This window comes from Gallus gallus, chromosome Z (genome assembly GCF_016699485.2).
Source record: "Gallus gallus isolate bGalGal1 chromosome Z, bGalGal1.mat.broiler.GRCg7b, whole genome shotgun sequence".
NCBI lineage: Eukaryota > Metazoa > Chordata > Aves > Galliformes > Phasianidae > Gallus > Gallus gallus.
In genome coordinates this window covers 74,348,495-74,370,348 of record NC_052572.1, presented here as the reverse complement: position 1 = coordinate 74,370,348, position 21,854 = coordinate 74,348,495, and the positions used below count along the sequence as shown (strand labels likewise).

General features: G+C 55.1%; 2 protein-coding genes across 2 annotated transcripts; both read right to left on the bottom strand.

Annotated features, from left to right (window-relative positions):
- Positions 1-6: 6 nt before the first annotated feature.
- LOC121108322 (adenylate cyclase type 10-like) lies at positions 7-4,405 on the bottom strand. Its single transcript, XM_040655903.1, has 9 exons — positions 4,384-4,405; positions 3,992-4,181; positions 2,994-3,046; positions 2,625-2,778; positions 1,761-1,953; positions 1,375-1,461; positions 756-1,039; positions 185-318; positions 7-44 (listed from the first exon to the last, which is right to left on the bottom strand). Exons 1-9 carry the CDS (start codon positions 4,403-4,405, stop codon positions 7-9), a joined length of 1,155 nt encoding a protein of 384 aa, XP_040511837.1.
- On the bottom strand, positions 4,403-9,608 carry ADCY10L4 (adenylate cyclase type 10 like 4). Its single transcript, XM_040656191.2, has 10 exons — positions 8,949-9,608; positions 8,596-8,700; positions 7,961-7,999; positions 7,345-7,488; positions 6,723-6,928; positions 6,375-6,468; positions 6,126-6,214; positions 5,421-5,612; positions 5,099-5,220; positions 4,403-4,517 (listed from the first exon to the last, which is right to left on the bottom strand). The coding sequence occupies exons 1-10, from the start codon at positions 9,298-9,300 to the stop codon at positions 4,421-4,423; spliced, it is 1,440 nt and encodes a 479-aa protein (XP_040512125.1). The 5' UTR covers positions 9,301-9,608; the 3' UTR covers positions 4,403-4,420.
- Positions 9,609-21,854: the final 12,246 nt, after the last annotated feature.

The following is a 21,854-nucleotide window of genomic DNA, read 5'->3' as shown; positions in this document are numbered from 1 at the left end:
CACCCGCTACCCGGGCTTGAGGCAGCTGTGACAGCGGGTGATGCCTTGGCTGCAGAAGACAGGGAGAGCACGGGGAGCATGAACAAGGAGCTGAGCTGGTGTTTTGCCAAGGGAGCAGCAAGGTGCGGCTGTGCGGGAGAGGATGCACCACAGCCAACAGCTGATTGGCAACAAGGGTGCTTACCCATCAGGCTCTGCCAGCTGTCCTCTCCTTCCTTCGGCCTCCCGGTGTGCAACAAGAGCATGTTGTTGCAACGCAGGGAGCGCAGCAGTTCCTCACAGTAATATGGGATGCCAGAGCTTCTCTGGATCAGGAACCTGGGCAGGAGCACAACCGACACCAGGGAAGTAAGGTGCAGCACAGTTCTGGTGGGTGGTGAGTCACTCGGGTCTCGTAGGCTGAGTCACTCGGGTCTCGTAGGCTAACCAGCCTCTTCAACCTGGCTACGCCTGGCTTCTGGATGGGGCGTGAGTGCCTGGGGCCCCCCAGACCCACAGCGTTCCTGGGAATCCATCAGGAAAGGCTGCTGGACAGTGCCTAAAGCACAGAAGAGCAAGCCACGGCAACAGCAAAGGGCTGACACCATCCACACTCTACTGCCTCGTGGCAGTTGCCCATTCTCAGCTCACACCTGCTATGGCCAGGCTTAAGGAGAGACCCATCAGCCCCGTGGCTGCCTTTTTTGCAGGGCGATTCCCAGCCGTGGTCAGCATAAATGCAACCCCTTCAGAAGAGCTCCCCGACTTGGCTTTACCTTGCCAGCTCCCTGGGGATGCTGCGCACTCCAAGCTCCTGGCAGGCTTTCCGCACCACGTCGGAAGCTTTCAGCCCTTCCAGACGAAGACAGGTGATTCTCTCCGATGTTGTGCTGTCCGTGGCAGCTTTGAAAATGTCCTCTGCTCTGTCACGGCCCGGAGCTAAGCTCATGACCATAAGGACCGTGACGCTTTGGAGCAGGGGCCACATGATAGACCAGGACTCAGAGTCCACGAAGTGGGCGTTGTCGACGAAAAATATGCCAAATTCCCCTCCAAGCACCTGAAAAAAAATAAAAACAGGTGGTTCTGAGTGGAATCTGGTGGATTCTTGAGTGTCTTCTGGGGAGGACTTTCTCTCCTCAAGACAAGGGGATAGCCAGAAGCCTCTCCTCGGCCACCTCCCTCTCCAGGAGTTTAGCAACTTTGCTTCTGAGAGACTGTAAGGCCTCCTCTAACATCAGTTCCCCGGCAGAAGGAGAGAAGCTGGGCAAAGTTCTTGAAGGGCCATGACCCGGGCGCCTCATCCTGCCACCCCCTCAGGCAGCTCCAGCGCGGAGCCCGCAGCCAGCACGGTTGTTTGGCTCCTGTGAGGCGGGAGGAGGGAGACGTGCTCACCTTCTGTAGCACTTGCGTACAAGTCAGGTGGAACGCACTGTTCCATTCAGTGTGACGCATCCTGCACACCTCGTCTGTGATGGGAAACTGTCCAGGAAAGACAGAGAGGAACATAGCTGAGGGTCTAGGCACACCTATCCCGCAAAGCAAGACTGCAGAGCAGAATGCCTCTGCTCTTGCGTGCGGCCAGCACCAGCCCCCCTTCAATGCCACTTCCAGGTTGCTGAAAGAGACCCAGGGCACATGCGTGGCACAGGAGCACCCCACGCACAGGGAGACTCCTGGGCACAGGAATCAGACAGGTGGGGTACGAGCCCCGCGAGTCCCAGCCCTGAGCTGAGCTGCTCCCAGCAGAGCATCCAAGCAGGACAGCCTCTCGCTCTCACCTCCACTAAGAAAACATCGTTGAGCAAGCAATAGCTGCTCTCTTCTATTGTGCCTTGGAGCACGGTCTGCAGGGCGCGCTGCCTGTCACTGCAAGTCTCACCGGCCTGGAGACCCAGTGCCCTGGCCACCAGCAGACGGATGGCAGAGAAGGGCTGCTTCAAGTTCTCCTCTGCCAGTTCCACAGCGTTGACCCTGCGGTGCAAAAGCAGAAGGCGCTGAGATCCAGAATTGCCTCCCGGTAGCTCCAGCCTGCCTGGACAGCAGTGTTTTATAGGTGAGCCGCCTGGTCCTTTCTGCAGAGGAAAGCGGGACTCTCCAAGTGCGTCCTGGAGAGGACCGAGCTTTCCACTCGTCGTATAAGAAAGAGCCCCCGTGGGCGGCTGCAAGCCGGTCACTGGGAGGGCTGGCCGCGGCCCCTGCGCCTCTGCAGCCCCAGCCCGGCTCGCACTATGCACCCCCTGCAGAGGCACTCATTGGGTTAAGAAGGAAGGCCTCAGCAGGTGGCGGGTCTGCGTCTGCCGCCCGGCCCGCAGCAAGGCTTTTCTGCCCCAGTGCTCCTTCTGGAAAACAGCCAGAGGGCAAGCAGCGCTTCTGAGATGGGCCACCTTGCTTCCCCTCAGCTCCTCAGCTGGAGCTCTTTCCGTCTCTTTGTGCTCGGCCCAGGGACAAAGGAGGAGAACAGTGGCTCACAGAGCCAGCTGGAACTCTCTGAGGAGGTGGGTACTGCTTGGCTGGGTCCGCAGCAGGCTTTTTTGGGAGGCTGCAGTGCAAAGGCTGGGCACAGCAGCACCCGAACTGCGTTCTGCAAACGCCAGGGGATGGGTGGCAGAGGGGTGCCAAAGCGACAGCTCCACAGTGCTTACCTGTGCCCAGCAGCCCGGCCTAAAATGGCCAGCTCGGCAAGTAAGTGGCTCTTTCCAGAGCCTGGAATGCCCACAAATGCCAGGACGTGTGGTTCTTCCAAATGCTTATAGGCCTCCAAGCAGAATTCAAAGCGGTCAATCTCTGCCTCCCGACCTGTGCAGACCCACAAGGAAATGAGCTGCTGCAGCGTGCTGAAAAGCGGGGAGCCCCTCTACTTCTCTCCCCCATCCCGCAGCAGAGAGGGAGGGAGGGAGGGAGGGAGGAAGCGGCTGCGTGGCGCTCAGCTGTGTGCCAGGGGCAACCCACAGCAGAGCCCCCAGCACTGGGCAAAGGGAAGCAAGTGGGTTTCGGATGAGTTCTCCACCTACCCAGCAAGGGACCATAGGGTGACCTCTCCTCGGCAACGCCCACGTCACGTTGTCTAGAAGGGGGAGAAGAGCAAACAGGAGTCGCCTAGTTGGTCAGAAGCCGGAGCACGCAGAGCCTGCTGTGGAGGAGTGGAGACCCCCCTCTCAAGCAGCATGTTACTCCGAGCATGTTCCCCTGGCCAAAGCTCAAGGTGACACACCAGCACAGCCTCGAGCATAAGGAAGCCCAGCAGCCACAGCACGACAGCCGAAGCTAACAAAAGTCCCTTGCCGGAGGCAACAACCAAAGAAATCCAAGATGAGGAAAGAAGCCAGGCTGTACTGCTGGCTAGCTGACTGCGTTGCCAGCCTGCACACGCAAAACAAGCCTCTTGGAAAGGAGGACCCGTGTCACTTAGCGCCTTGGGATGCCCAAGCTGCTGGCACCTTTGGCTCAAGTCTTGCAGCGGTTTCCAAAAGACGGTAGCGTTCGTGTTCAAAAGGCCCTCCACCGACAAGGTCAGAGCCGGGCCCAGAGGAACGGCAGAGGACTGAGCAGGAAGGCAGGAGGAGGCAGAGCATGCCAGCAGCCCACCTTTCCCCAGCGGAACACGAGTGACCCAGAGCTTCCTGCTGGGAAGCAGCTGGGGAAAAAAACCCACCCCATGCCGCAGAATGACCACTGGCACAGTCTTACGCGTGGTGGAGCAAAGCACAACACAGCAAGCTCAGAGGAAAGCCGCTCGGACAAAGCGCGCAAGGCTACCCTGTGTGTCCAAAGACAGGCCAGCCTTCCCCATCCCGGTGCCATCATTTCCACACTCTTAGCAGCAAGAGGCACAAGGGCACAGAGGCAGAAAGCAGACCCGCACCAGGGCTTCCGATTTTCTCAGCCACAGGCAAGGGAGGTCTGTGGGAGAGCAGCCTGGTCTCGCTGCAGAACTCGAGCCCTCTGCTCGGCCAAGGTCGTACCCCTGAGGCCCCTCTCCCCTCACGTGCACAGCTCAGAGAACACTTACTGCTTCTCGGTGGTCCCCACGTATTGATAGACAGTGGTGGGACTGATAACGCCTTTCAAGTTTCTCTTTGGTAGCGCTCTGAAGCAGTAGCTGGGCAGGCGAGAGGCCGCGCAGGTCTCTGCATCACAGGACACCACCCCCGGGTAGGCCACCATCATGCGGGCGGCCAAATTCACCTTAAAGCCAAGGGCTGCCACAGAGAAAGAGCATACGTCAGCGCAGTTGGGAAACCTTCAAGGCCAAGGGCAACCTCCCCTCCCGGCCACAAGCCAACCCAACTGCAGGGTAAGCGGACCCAAAGGGAACCGCACGTCTCTGAGCCCATCCTCCCGCCCCAAGGCCCCAGCAGGCTGTAGCGTGTCCTTGCCTCAGCCCAGCCGCCTCGTCCACACCGATGCACTGAAGCAGACCCATGCCAGCCTCACACTCCTAAGACAAAGGAGCCCTACCTGTGTGTTCAAACCTCTCGGGATGGCCAGTGAAGCCGCAGAACGCTGCCCCGCTGCTGACCCCAACAGACACTAGCCTGGCACACAGAGAGAGTGGCGTGGATTCAGCAGCAGCCCTGCTGCAGTCCTGCTCGCCCTGTTCCATCCCTTCCCACCTCTCCCCCCCCTCCTCAGCACTGGGACCACACGCACCAGCATGGGTCCTGGGGACTTGGAGAGCTTGGGGCGCAACACGCCCCGGTGGCAGGAGACGTAGGTAGGGCACATGCAGGACCGTTTGGAGCCCTCCCCCGAGGCCTGATGGCTGCAACCTGCACCAGGCCACAGGCTCTTCTCCTTAGCGGGGAGGCAAGCAGCTGCTGCCTGCACAACACTCACAATGGCAGCCACTGGAGGTCGAGGGACCGGGCCCAGGCCTTGCTCCTGGCCTGAGGAGCTGAGGAGCTCCATGCCCTGGTGAGGGCTCGCTCCGACACGGTGACTGGCAGGCGGCACTTGGGGGGACTGTGCCTGGCTGCCGTGGGCTAACCTGTCACCTCTGAGACACCGCCTCCTTCCTGCCAGGGGCGAAGGAGGACAAGCCAGAGGGCACGTCTCTTGCTCATCATTCCCCTCGTGCCGTCCCAGGCAGCACACACGCCCCATAACGTGCACTCACTGGAGTTTTCTCAGGCCCATGGAGGTCATGTGGAAGATCTGCATAGCGCATTCCAAGGCGTGGGTGATCTCGTGGGCCAGCTTTTCTCCAGGAAATCCAAACACGCAGAGGAAGGTGCAGCCCTGCAAAGAAGAGGTGCAATACATCTTGTTCTACAATACCGATGGCCAGCAGCTGATGCATTCCACCGCAGGCACCGGGGAGACCAGCGGAGCTTCAGGTCAACCCACAGATCCCAGCAGCCGGGCAGAGCGGCTTCCCATTCCCCTGCTGCCAAACAGGCAGAGGCACCCCAGGGGTGCGATGGCTGTCACGCACTCACTTTGTCAAACAGAAGAGTTTTGTTGATTTCACCCTTGTGAGGGCTGATGATGCCTGAAATCGTGTTGCTGCAGTCACCGAGGCTGCTGCTGAGCTCGATTGCGTTGATCCTGTCAGCAAACTTCAGCTGGACAAAGAGGCTGGTGACGGGCCGTAGCTCAGAGCACAGCTCCAGCGGCACGTCCTCACGAAGCTGCAAGAGCAGAGCACAACAGCTTTGCCAGCCTGCTCTCCCAGGGGCTTCTCTGGGCCCACAGCAGACACCGAGGGAGAGCAGGCGTGCAGGCAACGCCAGGTGCTACTGGAGGATGGGGGAGTCCTCCCAGGTACCGAGTCCTGGCACAAAGCTGCTCTGTCCTGTGACACGTGCAGACACGAGGGAAGACTCTTTGCCCTCCCCTAGGCTCCTGAGCGGGATCTTGTCCCGGAGCCCCCCAGAGGCTCCCGCCCCCATGCCTGCGCAATCTCCAGAACAACAGCCGTGCAAAAGACAGAGGGAAGTCTGCCTCTCACCAGCCGTGCCTCTCAGAGGAGCTGCACAAGCGGACAGCTTCTGGGTACGTCTGGCCCCAGCAGCCCTGGCATCTCTTTTCCTCCGTCGGGCTCTCGCCTCAGACTGCACTTTCTTTTGGCTGCCCATTCTCCCAAGAGCTCCACACTGTTTTCTGCCCTCCCTACACGCAGCCGCCAGCAGTGGTGGCCATACCTTCCGGAGAACAGCTGTCGATAAGTACTTCTCCAGCCTCGCTGCCAGTTCAGAATCATCGCACATCCTAAGAGTCGGCCTTCGGAGGCCTAAGGAAAGGAAACGCAGGCCGTCACTGGCAGGGCAGGCCTACAGGGCCTTGGGAAGCTGGACACGGCGAGGGAAAGATTCTGCTGTGCTTGCTCCTGTTCGTGCCTGTGAAGCAGGCAGGGCCCACCTTTCCAGCCAGTCACAGGACAAGGAACTCACCCGTCCCTTTCAAATGCCTCTCCCCTCTGGCACTGCTCAGCTGGACTACAGCATCTTTCCATTCTCGGCGAGCTAAGCGCCTCATTCCCACAACCTGAAGACACACAGGAGGAAAGGAATGCCACTGGCCTCCCCAGAAGCCCCAGGGCACGGGGCTTGCCCCTCCACTCTCACTTCCCAGAGAAGGGCAAGCCCACCTCTCTGGACTTTCAGCTGAGGTGCAAGGCCAACAGCTTCGGCTCTCTGCCTACGCTTACGGTTACGGCTGTGGCCACGTTCAGCCTCTCAGCCGCCTCCCCACCCAGGTGCGGGTCTTCCAAAGGGCTCCAGGACACCCCATCCACTCACCTTCACGGCCCCTTTGCCAGCAAGAGGCTTGGCCCTGATTCGCTTCTGATCACACAGCTCCCAGCAGGTCTGTGACAGCACTACCTCATGGGCAGCCGAAAGCTTTTGGGCCTTGACAACTTCGTCCAGGGCTCCGCTGCAGACGAAGAAGAACTGACGATCCCCGCCTCTGACGGACATGAAGGAGAGCATCCCGGCGGAGATCCCTGGGGAGAGAGAGACCAGCGGCGTGAACACAGGGAACCTTTGGAACTCGGCGGCCCCCAGCTGCACAGAGGCTCAGCTGACACCCAGCCTGGAGACAGGCCCAGGGAAGGGAAGGGCCTCGTGCGTCCTTCTCGGGCCCATACCGCCACGGGTCCCAGAAACGGGCGTTTCTACCTCCCAGCGGGGTCAGACGTTGGGGCCCCCATGGACGGAGCAGGCTGTGCTCTGGGACCCTCACTGGGAGCGAGGGGCCTGTGCTACAGCTGACGCGAGGCAGGCAGGGAAGGAGCCCCGGCCTCCCCCGCCCTCGCTGCCTCCTGCTTGCCCTGCAAATGCTGGCAGGGGAGGCTATCCATTGGCTCTGGAGGGTACTGGGGCTGTGCATGTGGCACAGCTGAGCCATCTGTGCCCGTACCTATCTTCAGGTGGAGCTTGAGACCACTGTGCGTGTCATAAGTGCCGTACTTCTTCTGGACCTTCCTGCAGCACTGCAGCGCCAGGTTGATGGCCGTAGGCAGCTGAGGCCCTGCTGCTCTCCACAGCACCAGCATGGCATCCCCTGGGGAAAGCGAGGGGCTGGTGAAGGCTCTCCCGAGGGCTGACTCTCCCTCAGTTGCATCCAGCCGCAGGGACAGCAGCAGGCAGCTGGCCGGCGTGCCGAGGAAGAGGGGATTGTGGGAGGGTGGCATCCTGAAGGACCTCCGGGGCAGCCTGGCCTCAGGGACCCCTCCCATCTGCTGGGCCAGCCACAGCAACCTCCAGGGCAGCAGAGCAAGAGGGTGGGTGGTGGGGGACAGCAGTGAGGCCAACACTCCCCACCGCGAGCGCCCCTCGGCACTGAAAGACGGGGCTCCCTGCCCCCCCCACTCCCCCACCCCCCACTTCTCCTGCAGGGAGAAGCCCTGCTCAAAGCTGGAGGCAAAGCAGTTCCCCTTTGCTCTCCGCAAAAAGCAGAGTGGAACCCAGGAGGCTTCCGTGGGAGACGCTGCGCATCAGCAGGACACCGACTCTGCCTCCTCCTATGTACACACCTGCAAACTTCAGGATGTCTCCTCCAAAAGCCAGCACCTCTGCAGACAAAGAGAAGGAAAAGCAGAGTTACAGGGACACCTTCATCCAGGAGCCACGGGAAGAGCCACTGCGCCTGGAGAGGAGCACCGTGGCGGTGCAGGACCAGGCCACGGCTCCAGAAAGCCCTGCTCCCAGGGCCGCTGCAGCCACAGCCCTGGAAGTCGCACAGCTAGCAGGGAGGCAGCGCCTTGAGATGCGGTGCACAGCGTGGTGGAAGCAGGAGGGCACCTCTGGAGTGCATCTGCTCCAGCTCTGCGCACCCCTCCGCTGAGGCGGAGCCACCCGGAGCCGCTTGCCCGGGGCCACATCTGCAGGCCTCGTGAAGACCTCTGGGTGGGGAGCCCCCCCTGCCTCCCTGGGCAACCTGCGCCGCAGCTCAGTCGACCTCACCGCAGAGGCCTCTCCTTCTGCCCAGCGAAGCCTCCCGCCTTTCAGTTTGTGCCCACCACCTCTTGACCCGGCCCCACCAAAGACAGCCCGGCTGCGGCTCCTCGCCCCTTCCAGGCAGGCAGGAGCGGGCGGCCCAGCACGGCTCTCTCCACAGTGAGCGAGCCCCAGGGCTCGATGCCCGACAGCCCAGCAGCACGGCTCTTACGTTCCAGAATGTCACCCATGTAGGCGTTGAGGGTTTGCACCATCTCCTCAGCTCCTCTCTCTGGGCCGCTCTGCTGGATGCACTTCTCTGCCAAGGCAGTGAAACCTGCCAGAAAGACAGCCGCAAATCAGGACACCTCTGCGTGCACCGGTAGCTCACCCCTTCCCCGGCCCCAGCTCAGCGCTCGTCACAGCCATGGCTGACGGCCCAGGAGAAGCTGCCCGCTCTTTGGGCAGCACGGCAGGAGGCCTGCGCAGTGACAAGATGGCCACCCTGTCTCGCAGCAGAGCTGCCGAGGGCCTGGAGCGTCCCATGGGCTCATGTCTGTGGGGGCTCCGCCACGCCCAGCCCACCTGAGACATCGGCCAGGAGCAGCACTCCCTCAAAAATCATGGGGTAACCAATGTCTTTGAACTCCTCACGGAGAAGGAGGCTGGGGAGAAGCACCACTTTCTTCCCCAGATCGGAGTAGTAGTACTTCCTCTCCCAAGCAGAAGCCATTGTCAGCGCCCTGTGGTACCGGGGTACCTCAGAACAAGACGACCGTGCCCCGCTGCGAGGGACGAGGACGAGACGCCCACCGCTCCAGGCGGCACAGTGAGCCCAGGGCCGCTCTGAGGGGCGGCTGACCCTCTGCCACAGTGACATCACAATCAGCGGGCAGTGATGTCCTCCATCGCCTGGGATGTCGCTCTGGAATGTCATCGCCGACCTCCCAGAGAGCTGCCCTCTTTGGGGCAACGCAGTGGGCTGCCAGCGCTGTCCTCTGTAGCCCGTGCGTGGAGCAGCTGCCGCCGTGACCCAGGCTTCCCCCTTGACACCGAGCCACGGCCTCCAGGGCTTCCTCACTCGCTCGAGGACAGCGCCCAAGGCAGGCTGGGCCCGCTGCCGAAAGAGCAGCCGCTTCCCCCGGCAGGGAGCGGCCCAGGGCTGTTCCCAGGACTCCGAGACGCCTCAGGCACGGCGAGCCGGGACCCGGTCCCCGACGGCAGCTGGCTGAGCAACGGAAGGGCGGGCAGCGCGTGCGCGCAGGCTGCTTGTGCTGGCTGTGACTGGGTGGAGTTCCTTCTCTTTGCGGTGGCTGTTACGGTGCTGTGTTTTGCAGTCGTGATGAGCGCCTCATCCCGACTGGGGGCTGGGCCGGTGGCCGGTGCACGCAGCCGGTAAGCGCGCAGAGTCGGAGTCCACGCTGAGGTGTCTGCTTTAATTCTGCACAGAATCAGGTGCTTGGCAGTCCTTTGCAAAGCCAGCACGCTCCCAGACGGAAGCGTGGCTGTTGACACACAGCTGTGGATGTGCACAGAACTGTTTCTCTTTGCAGTTTGTAATTGCTTGCTCCGTTTCAGGATTGCAATGGGAGCCATAGATAGTGTAAGCCGTGCTTGAGGATGAAAGAATTTCTCTGGTTGTGTAGTGTTGCAGACATTATGCAACTACAGGCAGGAGAAAGCAGATGGAGCTTGAGGCAATAGCTGATTGCCATGAGCCTCGCACCCTTCCCTATGCAGTTCTTTTAACCTTGCGCAGACCTTCTGCGGCTTTACTCATCCAGTATAGAGCAGTCTCCAGTTTACAGTCTACAGACCGGTAGACCTTCTGCAGCTTTACTCATCATCCTGGGCTGAACAACATCATTTCTGTGATCTTTGTTCAACTCCAAAGATGAGGAGAGCTCCCATTACGGAACGGCTGCTGCTGGACCTCCAGCATCGACTCTGTGCCTAAGGAGACTTCCAAAATAAAGGTTTTAATGGGGAGAAAGTCACTTAATTTTCTAAATAATCACTTTCTAAAACATTTCCCAAGTTTGTTTTTCTTACCTGTCGCCGACACCTAATTTATACTAATACGCCTAATTTATCCTTAATGGCGCCCTAAAAGAAGACTTAGGATCACAGTGTTTGCTTCTCCAAAAGCGGTTTGAATAACGCTAACGCCTCCGGACCGCACGTTGGCAATTTGCTCGGGTGAGTTTGGGAAGGGTTGCGCTCATATGCAGGAAAATATCGCCCTCTGCTGGAGTTTGGAAGGATAATTGTGAATTTCATCAGCACGCGCGCACGCAGAAGTTACAACAAACGTGCAGCTCGTACAGCATCCTCCGGAGATTAGGCACACACACCAAACTACGGCAGGCTCTTACTTGCCTCTGTGCTTTTCTCAATCTCGGTCGTATTTGGTTTAGTATCTTAGCCTATTGCGATCGTTAGCCTTATTTCAATGACAGCTCTTTGGCAAGGTTGCAACGATTGGTCTGAAATGTTCCCTTGGCAAAGATGGGTTAACTGCTACTAAAATGCAGCCTGGGAAATCTGAATTTGCACACATCAACAAGAGAGAAAACCTGAACTGGCAGCCTTTTCCAATACTTTCACAGCACCAGCAGCTAAATTGTGAGAATTGCCATCAAAGTCATTTCCTTGGTGCTGAATCAATGGTTTGGATCCGAATTAGTTTGAATCATCTTCAGATACATCACTGACTTCTTCAAGTATATCACGACGGACTTTCAAGGCCAGGCTCTGAGCAAGCAGACTGAGCTGTGATCCCAGTTGATTGCAGGGGAGGTGGACTAGATGATCTGTAAAAGTTCCTTCCAGCTCTGAGGATTCTATAATTCTCTGGTTAGTCTATGTACGTATGGACAGATACAAAACACATATGCTCCTACAGACAGAAATAAACAGAAATATGTGGATCTGGTAAAATATCTCGACAGCTACTCCTGCGGAACAGATGCGTAGGATTTGGTAGTAGTTGGGGAGTGTCCCAGTTCAGGGGAGATGCTGTTCATAGATGTTCATAGATGTTCATAGATCCATGAGAGCTCAGAAGGTCTCATTTAGAATCACGGTCTACCTTGTGACTAAGGCGAGTTTCTCTTGTCCATAGAGTGCCTCTCGTCCATAGAGTGGCAGTGCAGTTTCCTCTTGCCTTAGAGACAAAACAAACAAACAAACAAGCAACACAGAAGGAAAAGATTGTGTTGGGGGACGGCAAACAGGCCACCCCTTTTATGACGGTGGATAAATTCACCAGATACTGGCTTTGGGTATCTGGTGGTGGTGCTGCGGCAGGGTGGTGTGTCTGTGTAGTGGGGACATTTGGTAAGAACGGTTTCACAGTTTTTTCTGTTGAGAGGCTAGTCTTGGCTCCGAATAGAGTACAGGTTACGGGCTGACCTAAGCTCTGCAGAAAAGGACCTAGATTTCCTGGTAGGTAACAGATTTTCCGTGAGCCAGCAGCGTGCCCTTGTGGCCAAGAAGGCCAATGGTATCCTGGGGTGCATTAGGAAGACTCCGGCCAGCAGGTCAAGGGAGGTGGTCCTCCTCCTCTACTCTGCCCTGGTGAGGCCACATTGGGAGTAGTAAGTCCAGTTCTGGGTTCCCCAGTTAAAAAAACACAGGGAACTTCTAGAGAGAGTCCAGCGAATGGCCACAGAGATGAGTAGGGGCCTGGAGCTTCTCGCATATGAGGAAAGGCTGTGTCCCCAGACATCAAGCCTTGCAGTCACCTGGCAGGCTAATGATGAAGCTAACACATTGGCTTAAGTTAGATGACTGGAAAACACATCAGCAGAAGTCATCGCCCACTGCCTGCATTGGAAACTATGACATGAGGAGCAGAAAACCATGTGGGCAGTGGCTAAAGTATGGGACTGCCCATACAGTTTCTGGATATTCACAGAATCACAGAACCACAGAACAGCCCGGGTTGGAAGTGACCTCAAGGATTACGAATCTCCAACTCCCCCACCACAGGCAGGGCCACCAGCCTCCACACTGAATCCTGGACCAGGCTGCCCAGGGCCCCATCCAACCTGGCCTTGAACAGCTCCAGGCATGGACAGGGCAACCACAGCCCTTCTGGGCAGCCTGTTCCAGCTCCTTACCACTCTCATAGTGAAGAACTTCCCTCTGGCATCCAACCTAAATCTTCCCTCCTTCAAGTTAAAACCATTTCCCCTTGTCCTGCTATTATCTACCCTTTCCAAGAGTTGACTCCCCTCCTGTTTATAGGCTCCCTTTAGGACTGCACACTGCTGGTTCATGTCCAGCTGCTCGTCCACCAGGACCCCCAAGTCCTTCTCCACAGGGCTGCTCTCAAGGGGTTCTTCACCCAGTCTGCATAAACACCTGGGATTGCCCCGGCCCAAACGTAACACCTTCCATTTGGCCTTAATGAACCTCATTAGGTTGTCATGAGCCCACTTCTCCAGGCTGTCTAGGTCCCTCTGGATGGCTTCCCTTCCTTCCAACGTATCGACTGCACCACTCAGCTTGGTGTCATCTGCAAGCTTGCTGAGGGTGCACTCCATGCCACTGTCTGTGTCACTGATGAAGATGTTGAAGAGCACCGGTCCCGAGACCGACCCCTGAGGGACATCGCTTGTGACCGGCCTCCACCCTGACACAGATCTGTTGATCACAACCCTTTGGCTGCGACCAGCCAACCAATTCTTAATCCATCAAACCTTCCAGCCTTCAAATCCATGCCTCTCCAATTCAGAGAGAAGGATGTGGTGAAAGACAACACCAAAGGCTTTGCAGAAGTCCAGGTAGATGACATCCATTGCCCTTCCCCCGTCCACCGAAGCCGTCACTCCATCATAGGAAGCCACCAGATTGGTCAGGCACGAACTGCCCTTGGTGAAGCCATGCTGGCTGTCTCGAATCACCTCTTCCTCTCATATGTGCCTTAACATGTATGTGCCTCCTTCTAGGAGGATGTGCTGCATGCTCTTCTGAGGCACAGAGGTGAGGCTCACCGGCCTGTAGTTGCCCGGGTCTTCCTTTCTGCCTTTCTTAACAATGCAGCTCGGCAACCACATCAGCCATCTCTTCCAGAACCCTGGGATGCATGTCATCCGGTCCCGTGGACGTATATATGTTCAATTTCATGAGGAGGTCTCGGACAGTGAGATGGAACCTGCGCCTCTCACCCACGCCTAGACCTTCAGGGTCCTGGCAGACATGGGGAGGAGCCGGACCACCCGTGAAGACCGAGGCAAAGCACTTCTTGAGCACCTCAGCTTTACCCATGTCTGAGGAAACCAGCTGTCCGTTCTTATTTATCAGAGGGGGAACACTCTTCTTGGCCTGTCTCCTCCTGCTTATGTACCTGTAGAACCCCTTGGTGATATTTTTCACGTCCCTCGCCAAGTTCAGCTCTACCTGTGCCTTGGCTTTCCCAGTCTTATTTCTTCACGTGTGGACAACGTCCCTCTATTCTTCCCAGGCCACACAACCCTGCTTCCACTTTCTGTCCGTTTCCCTCTTTTCCCTCAGTTTAAGCTGCAGGTCCTTGCTCAGCCCTGCCGGTCAGCTGCCTCCCCTGCCCAGTTTCTTCTGCTGGGGGATTGATCTATCCACTTCCTAAGATAGAGGGCAATTCCACTGACAAAAGGCAGACCCCAAGTAGAAGCCTGGCTACTGTTTGTCAGTCTTGCTTCTCTGTATTGCGAGCTCAAATGTGACCTAATTGGCAAAACCCCAGAGATGCGTTTGAGTGAATTTCAGAAGATGCTTTTCTATTTTGAAAGGCAAATCTACTCATAGCTTGGCTTTTCCTGAGTGACAAAGCCCGTGCTTAGAAAGACATATTTCCCCTAGAATGGACATGAAAACTAGATGTTTTTACATTTTCCGGATCTCAAGAAAGGCCGAAAAAGAACAAACATAAGAAAGTAAAGAGTTTATTCAGATACAGTAGGTAAAAGAGGGTTGTCCAGTGTGGGAGTCTGCACACGCGTCGTATCTCTCGGTGGTTGTTTGGTGGTCTTTCTCATGAAGGCTGTCATCTTCCTCACTGTGTGCTCTTTGAGCTGGGTCAGGTTGGAGGACCCTTGGCTGGCTTTGGCCGGTCGTCTCATCGGCTACGACTCCTTCCACCTATCTGCTCCTTCTTTGTTAATTTGTGGTTTACTGTCCTCGCCCGCTGTCTGCATTCCAGACATAGGGTACCTGAACAATGTCACTTGGGGAAACAGGACACCCGCTGTCTGCACTCATTATCTAAGCCTGTAGAAAAGCATCGGTTATGGGCAGCCAAAAGCTGGCTTCGCAAGGCCACATCTGCAGCTGCCGATTCAGCACCCCATGAAAGCACATAAATAGCTTTTAACCTGACTTATTTTCCTTAATTCAAGGCTTGTCCAATATCTCTGTTCCTCTGTCAGTTTTCCCATATCGCTTGCCTCTCTTCGGTCCTGACATCCCTGTTACACCTCGCTCCTAGTGATTTGCCTTCCTCAGCCTGTGTCTTTCCCAAACCTTCTTCATTTTCCAAACTCTCATCATTACAGAACCGACTAGCATTACGTTTCGGTTTCAGCTCCTCCCTTCCGGAGGCTTGCAGTGCTAACACTGGATTTTGGGTTTCCTTAGCTCCCTGCAGATGAGGGCTATCCTCACTTCCATTGCCCACCCCCCTTTTGCGAGCAGCACTGTTTACAGTGGCAGTGTCCGGCCCTGGCTCTCTCACTCCGAGCGTTCTGCAGGGGTTGCTCTTGGGCCAGCGCACATAAACTCACCTTTCCTTTCACCCTTTTGCCTTTTTACACTATTTCGCTATTCGGACCCTCAATTACACTACCACATACCCTCAGTTACGCTTCCATATACCATTAACAATTACACTTCCTTAATCCATCCAAACAGTTGGTCCCACTCCCTTCCAAGCCCACGAATCAGACAAGACAGTTCTCCAGTTTCCACAGACACCCCGTGCTTACTCTCGTGATTAGAACACTCAGTGGTTAAAACTGGTCCTCTTACTTCATCTATGTTTCCGGGCTCTCACTCGAGGCTCCTCTTGGAAATACCCCAAGAATTCATCAGCACGGCATCTCTGATAAAGCAGATTTTATTTGCAATTGCAATGGCACACAGAAAACAGGATGACATCTTTTCAGCCCCATTAGCCGACGCTTCTCTCTTCCTCCCCTGGTTCCTCATTGGCTGAGTACTTCAGGTTCACAGTCTTCCCGACGCTCAACTAAACGTACAGATCCTGGCTAAACGTAAAGTGTTGCTAGCTAAGCGTATACTGCTAATTAATTGACTTCCAACCCTTGCTTACTCAACACTAGGCCACCACTCCCGGACACCTGCTCGTCCTAGGACAGAGAGAAGGCTGGAAGGAGGATGGAGGGAAGTATCTCTTGCATCCCTCTTGAGCCAAGAGTGAGACAGTTCGACCTCATGCGGAGGCCCTGGCTTCTCTGCTGCTTGCTAAGTCTGTTGTTCTTTTGCTAAGAGCCTCCTGGCAAAACAGAATAGCCTTTCAATACGCTTTGTAGTCTATCATACAAAAGCTGCAGCCTTTGTACTTGTTAATTACTTGTTCCTTACTTCACCTACCTACTAAGCATGCCACAACATGGAAAGTTTACCTAACGGCACTATTAGAGACCCCCCTTTGTCGGAATGAAGAGAAACCCAGAAAGAACTGTTAGTACCCACAAAGGACAACAGATGGCAGCACAGACCACAAAAGACTCCTCTTGTTCGTTCCAACTGCAGAAACAGCATTCCATTCCCACATTCCCCCCGGCTGATAGGTGGCGTTTCTCCACTGAGCCAAAATACGACCCCGAATGGTCTTTTCCAGAATTTCTTTGGACCCCCTTCATCCCATAGCAGCTGCTTATCCCAGCCGCTCTTCGGTACCGGGTGAAAATGCCCTGGGTGTGGCTGGGTGATGGAGTCCACCTGCTTCCCCAGGGCACGGGAACACCGAGTTCCCCGGGCAAGAGTCGTGACCAGCGTCCCCCAGCAAGACAAGGCTGCCTCAAGCAGGGACTGGAATTCCACAGGTAACGTTTTTACAACACAAACATCGACCAGTTACAAAGACAGACAGTGACAATGACTAATACAGCAATCTGTACAAGGGGCGGGATCCCGCAGGAAGCTTTTTTGCTGCTTGCATCCCATTTCGGGGTCCTCTCAATCAAAGGCAAAAAGATCTCAACTCCCTGAGTCCCAAGAGCAGGTCCAGAAAGCAATTTTCTAGGTCGATCACACTAAACCCTTCATGTTCCTGTGGGATCAGGCTCATTAAAGCATAGGGGTTCGGAACCAGGGGGCGTCGCTTGGGAATTGTTTCATTCATTTTTCTTAGATCTTGTACCAGCCCATAGGTACCACCTGCCTTCTGTGCTGGCAAAATTGGAGTGTAATAGGGTGACAGACAGAGTTCCAGAAGACCATTCTTAACCAAGGTTTGTATCACAGGCTTTAGACCCGTTATCCTTTCTAAAGGTATGGGATCTTGTCGCTGCTTCACAGCTTCACTCCCTCCTCGGACAGTTATTTTTTTCAGGGAGTGATTGTGAGTCCACCCCGGCTTCCTTGCCCTGCCCACACCTTTGCATTTATCTATTTTTTTCATCGTCGGCTCTTAGCAGATTCACTGACACCTTTCTACCTGTTTCACAAGTTCTCAACTGCAGTCCTCCTTTAACTATTCAGTCTCTCCCCAGTGAATTGGTCCCTGCTTCTGGCACACAAGACAACTGCCCTGTGACTATTTTATCTCCCCATTTTAATTCAGCAGTAATTCAAAAAGTGAAACTATCATTCCTGATCCCTCTACCTCCGTTATTCCTAAGGTGTTCCCAGTTAAATTAAATCCCAGTATTTCATAAGCTGAATTGATGACCAAGAGCAAGAAGTGATCAAACTGTTCTGCTAATCCAAGAGGATCTTTCATTAAAGGTTTCGTTTCCCTTTTGAAATTTCTCACCTCTCCACTCGCAAGTGGGGAGTTTACATCTCCTCTGTCCCCTGATAACATTGGAACTTCCCTAAGAGGATACACGGAAGTGCCAGTGGGGATAATGGTGTTAGATTTAGGAAAGGGAGAATTTATAACCTCCCTTTTGCATTGTTCCGATTCTCTCTTAAGCTGGCAGAGCTCTATCTTTTCAGTATCAGCACTAGTCACAGAGCTCGGTTCAGGTGGGCTGTTAAGGGGCTGATCTGAGCCAGTACCCTGCACTCTGTCAGCTGTCTCCAGCCTCCCTCCTGTAGGTACAGGACTTGACTCGAGGCCAGGACGGCAAGGGGGGGAACACCGCTGCGTAGAGGAAAGTGAGTGAGTTTAATCCTAGGGAAAAGTACAGGGAGCACACAGCTTAAAGGATCCCGTCGGGGGTTTCTCTGTTCTTCCTTATCTACGGAATTTTATCTAGCCATGATTGACCGCTGCACTCCCTAAATCCAACAAGCAGCGTATGTGGACTCCTCCTCCAAAGGAGGCAAAACAAAACAGTAACATAATAAATGAAGGCGTTTTCCTGTTTACGTGCTGTTGTAGTAGGCGCTGGACGGGGATGCGTGCTGTACGGGATAGGCCTCTCCCTAAGCACAGTGAAAGGGTGCTGTTGTGCTCAGACAGACTGTCCTCGCTAACGAAGTAAACCAGATAAGAAGGCGAAGGAATGAGGAGACAATAGGAGCCAAATAAGGAATTGTAGTAAGGGGCTAAGATCCGGTACGGACAAATCAAGACAGGGCACGATAGCTTAAGTAAAGGTATATAAGCTGTGCTTAGTAGTGAGTAGACGCCATTTTGCTGCTCATCATATTGGTGTGCGTCTGCAGTCATTTGGCCCTGATCAGGTAATTGGTCAGTGTGCGCAAGAGGGCTGACACAGGTGGCTAACATCACGGTTGCAGAAGGCAACAAATGGTGCCCCGTGTGAGGCAGCAGACTGTGTTTGATGCCCTTTGCACGAACACAAGAGCTGGGCTGACGACGGCCTGACTAGCCTGTAGCGGCGGGGAGCCCTGCAGAAGACCGAGGTGACGGCGGGGAACTGACTATGGAACATGTTCTTAAGGTATTGCTTCAGTTTTGTAAGGATTACTTTGGCAATTATGCTCCTTCTAAGAAGGATATCCACGCAGTTATTTCCCGGTTAGAGCAGGAGGGGGAGGTTAAAGCCCCCCACGAGATTCTTGATCACCGGAGGTGGGATGACCTCACCTCTGAGTTCGCGCAACATATTTTGAGTGCTCAGGAGGGCGGGTCGGAGTTAAAAACTTGGGGTCTGATACTGGGGGCGTTGAACGCGGCCAGAGTGGAGGGAAAGGTATTGGCAGAGGCTCGATACCTTTTGGGTCTCGGCGGTGGAGGCGAGACACCGGACTCAGTGGGGTCCGATGGGGACTCGGGAGCAGTTTCTTGCAGGGGCCGAGAGGAGACGGAGCCGCCAGTGACCGTTAGTGAGATAGCGCCGGGGGAGCCGACCGCGCCCAGTTCAAAAGGAGACAACAAGAGATCGGATGTTTGTTGTCTCGTTCCCCGCCCCCGTATCCGGACCGCTCAGGCGGAACGTTGTATCCTTTATCAGAAGTACGTCAGTGTTACCTGAGTCAAAGAGGCGGAGGAAGCTGTGATCTACATGAGCAGGATCAACTTACTGCCCACAAGGGGAGGGACCAGACAAAAGGTCCGTCCAATGCGGACAGGGGGCATAGCCTACCGTCTCTGGTCACTCCCAGGGGCGGTAGTGCGAGTGATAGTGTAGCGGAGAAAGAATGGACTGGCTTTGAGTGGCGGGGGAGGGATCAAATGACGGACTGGAATCGGATTAGATCGGAGGCTTTGGGGGAGGGTATAGTTCCAGAGGCATTCCCGGTGATTGTGAGTGATCATGGTCCCGAATGGGTGCCGCCTGACCCCGGGGGTGTTGCGCGCCTGGTGGAATTTATGGATAAAAGAGGCCTGAAATCGCCTCTGATGTTAAATGCACTACAGGCTTTGGCTGCACTGGGGCCTCTCCTCCCCAACGACATCACAAACTTAGTGCGTATGGTGCTCAGGCCGGTCCAATAGACGTTATGGGAGATGGACTGGATGGCCGAATTGAGGGGGCTTGCCGGGGCGGCGGGGGTCGGCCCAGGCCGCTCCCTGTGTGGAACCGGCGTCCCGCGGCTTTCAGGGAAGGCCGTGGGAGTGGCTTCGCCCCAGGGCCAGTTAACGAAACTAAGACCGGGGAGCTAATAGCAGCCACAGATGCAATGGTGGAAGCGTTTAATAAACTCGTGCATAAAGCTGAACCACCTGCTCCGTGCACAGATATTACCCAGGGCCCGAATGAATCCTTTCAAAGCTTTGCAGACAGGCTTTTAGCTGCTGCAGAGGGGTCTGATCTCCCGAAACCAGCCCAAGGGCCAGTGATCATTGACTGCCTGCGTCAGAAATCACATGACAGTGTTAAGGCATTGCTACGAGCTGGCCCGAGTACGCTTAATACCCTGGGAGAAATTATTCAGTATGTCTTAGATAAGCTCAAGGTGGCTCATTTAACTAATGAAGGGCTAGCCGCAGCTATAGTTGCAGCTGTTGGCCCGCGACAGCAAAGATCGCTGCAGCAGCAAGGGCTGTGTTTCCGATGCGGCCAGTATGGCCACGTTAGAGCACAATGCCCCTCTGGGGGAGGTCAGTCAGGGCCTCCTGGTCGCAGGAAGGGCTTGCTAAAGGGTATCCGTTGTCGGGTATGCGGCAGTTAAACATCATGAATCTGGGGAAATTCTGTGGGTACCATCATGAAAACTAACACCAGATATAAGTAACATATCTGCCAAAACTGAGTCTAGGTAGAAGTTTTTCTACAGAAATTCTTCATTGGCAAACTGAAGCTAACTCCAGAACAACTGAGGGACGGACGACGGGATCGAGAACTACTCATCAAGAGGAGTACCACACCTGCAACACTGACACTTCCGATGTTGCTGATGTTTATGGTGTCCCTGGCGATCACAGTGTGTCATAAACAACTATAATGGATGCAAGAACATACACAGAAGATTAAAGAAGAGAGTGACCATTTCGGAAATTGCACAGACTGTTTGGGGGAGTGGGTTCATGATTAAAGCAATTGCGTAAGGTTCTCGCAATAGGGCTCGCAATCTTTATATGTATTCTAATCTGCCTTCCATGCTTTGTAGGATGCTTGCAGAACTCCTTGCAACGAGTGATGGAAAAGACTTTTGACCATCGGATTGAGTATCATAGACTGCGTGAAAGGTTGTAGAAGGGTTTAGGTTGTTGCGTTCGTGCTGTAACAGGGCAAGGCTTGACCGGGCACGGGGAGTCGGGTTATGACGGGAAAGGACTCCCTGTTGCTCTGATGTTTGCTTAAGGATCGCTGTGGAGGGATAGTGGAGATAGTTTGCTGAAATGTATTTAGCATTAGGTGCTTTGCATTGCTTCGCAATGTACGGGTGAGGCATGTGTGTAAGGAATATTTAGCTTAGGGAGGGGGAGATGTTGTAGTAGGCGCTTGATGGGGATACGTGCTGTACGGGATAGGCCTCTCCCTAAGCACAGTGAAAGGGTGCTGTTGTGCTCAGACAGACTGTCCTCGCTAACAAAGTAAACCAGATAAGAAGGCGAAGGAATGAGGAGACAATAGGAGCCAAATAAGGAATTGTAGTAAGGGGCTAAGATCCGGTACGGACAAATCAAGACAGGGCACGATAGCTTAAGTAAAGGTATATAAGCTGTGCTTAGTAGTGAGTAGACGCCATTTTGCTGCTCATCATATTGGTGTGCGTCTGCAGTCATTTGGCCCTGATCAGGTAATTGGTCAGTGTGTGCAAGAGGGCTGACACAGGTGGCTAACATCACAGTTGCAGAAGGCAACAAATGGTGCCCCGTGTGAGGCAGCAGACTGTGTTTGATGCCCTTTGCACGAATACAAGAGCTGGGCTGACGACGGCCTGACTAGCCTGTAGCGGCGGGGAGCCCTGCAGAAGTGCTACATACGGAAATATTGGAAATCTCCACTGCAAAAGCACTATCTAACTCTCGCGCTTACGACTTACGGCTTCCCTGTTCCCAGCATACCTGGTCCGCAGCCGGGGCTCTTTCCCTGCTCCATGGTGGATGTGTTGGCCCAGGGAGTCTTCTCCGAGAATCTCTCGGGGCGCACCAGAAGCGCCTCCTGGGCCGACCAGCCCCACGGCCCAGCAAAGAGCCTCCTGGCTGGCTCGCCAAATTGGCGTGCGGAATCACACTCTATAACCACAGAGTAGTTATAAAGCAGGTATGTTTACTCAGCGCTGCACACACGCCGGATGCAGGGGGGTAATCCCTCCAAGCCTGCATACCACAGGTCAGGAAAGGCACATACTTCAAAAACAAGCTGCTTACATATGCACTAGCTGTCCAAGAAGAGGCTGGGTTATTACGATGAGTCCCCAGAAGACTGACATTTCCCCCTTCCTCCCCCCCCCCCACGTCTC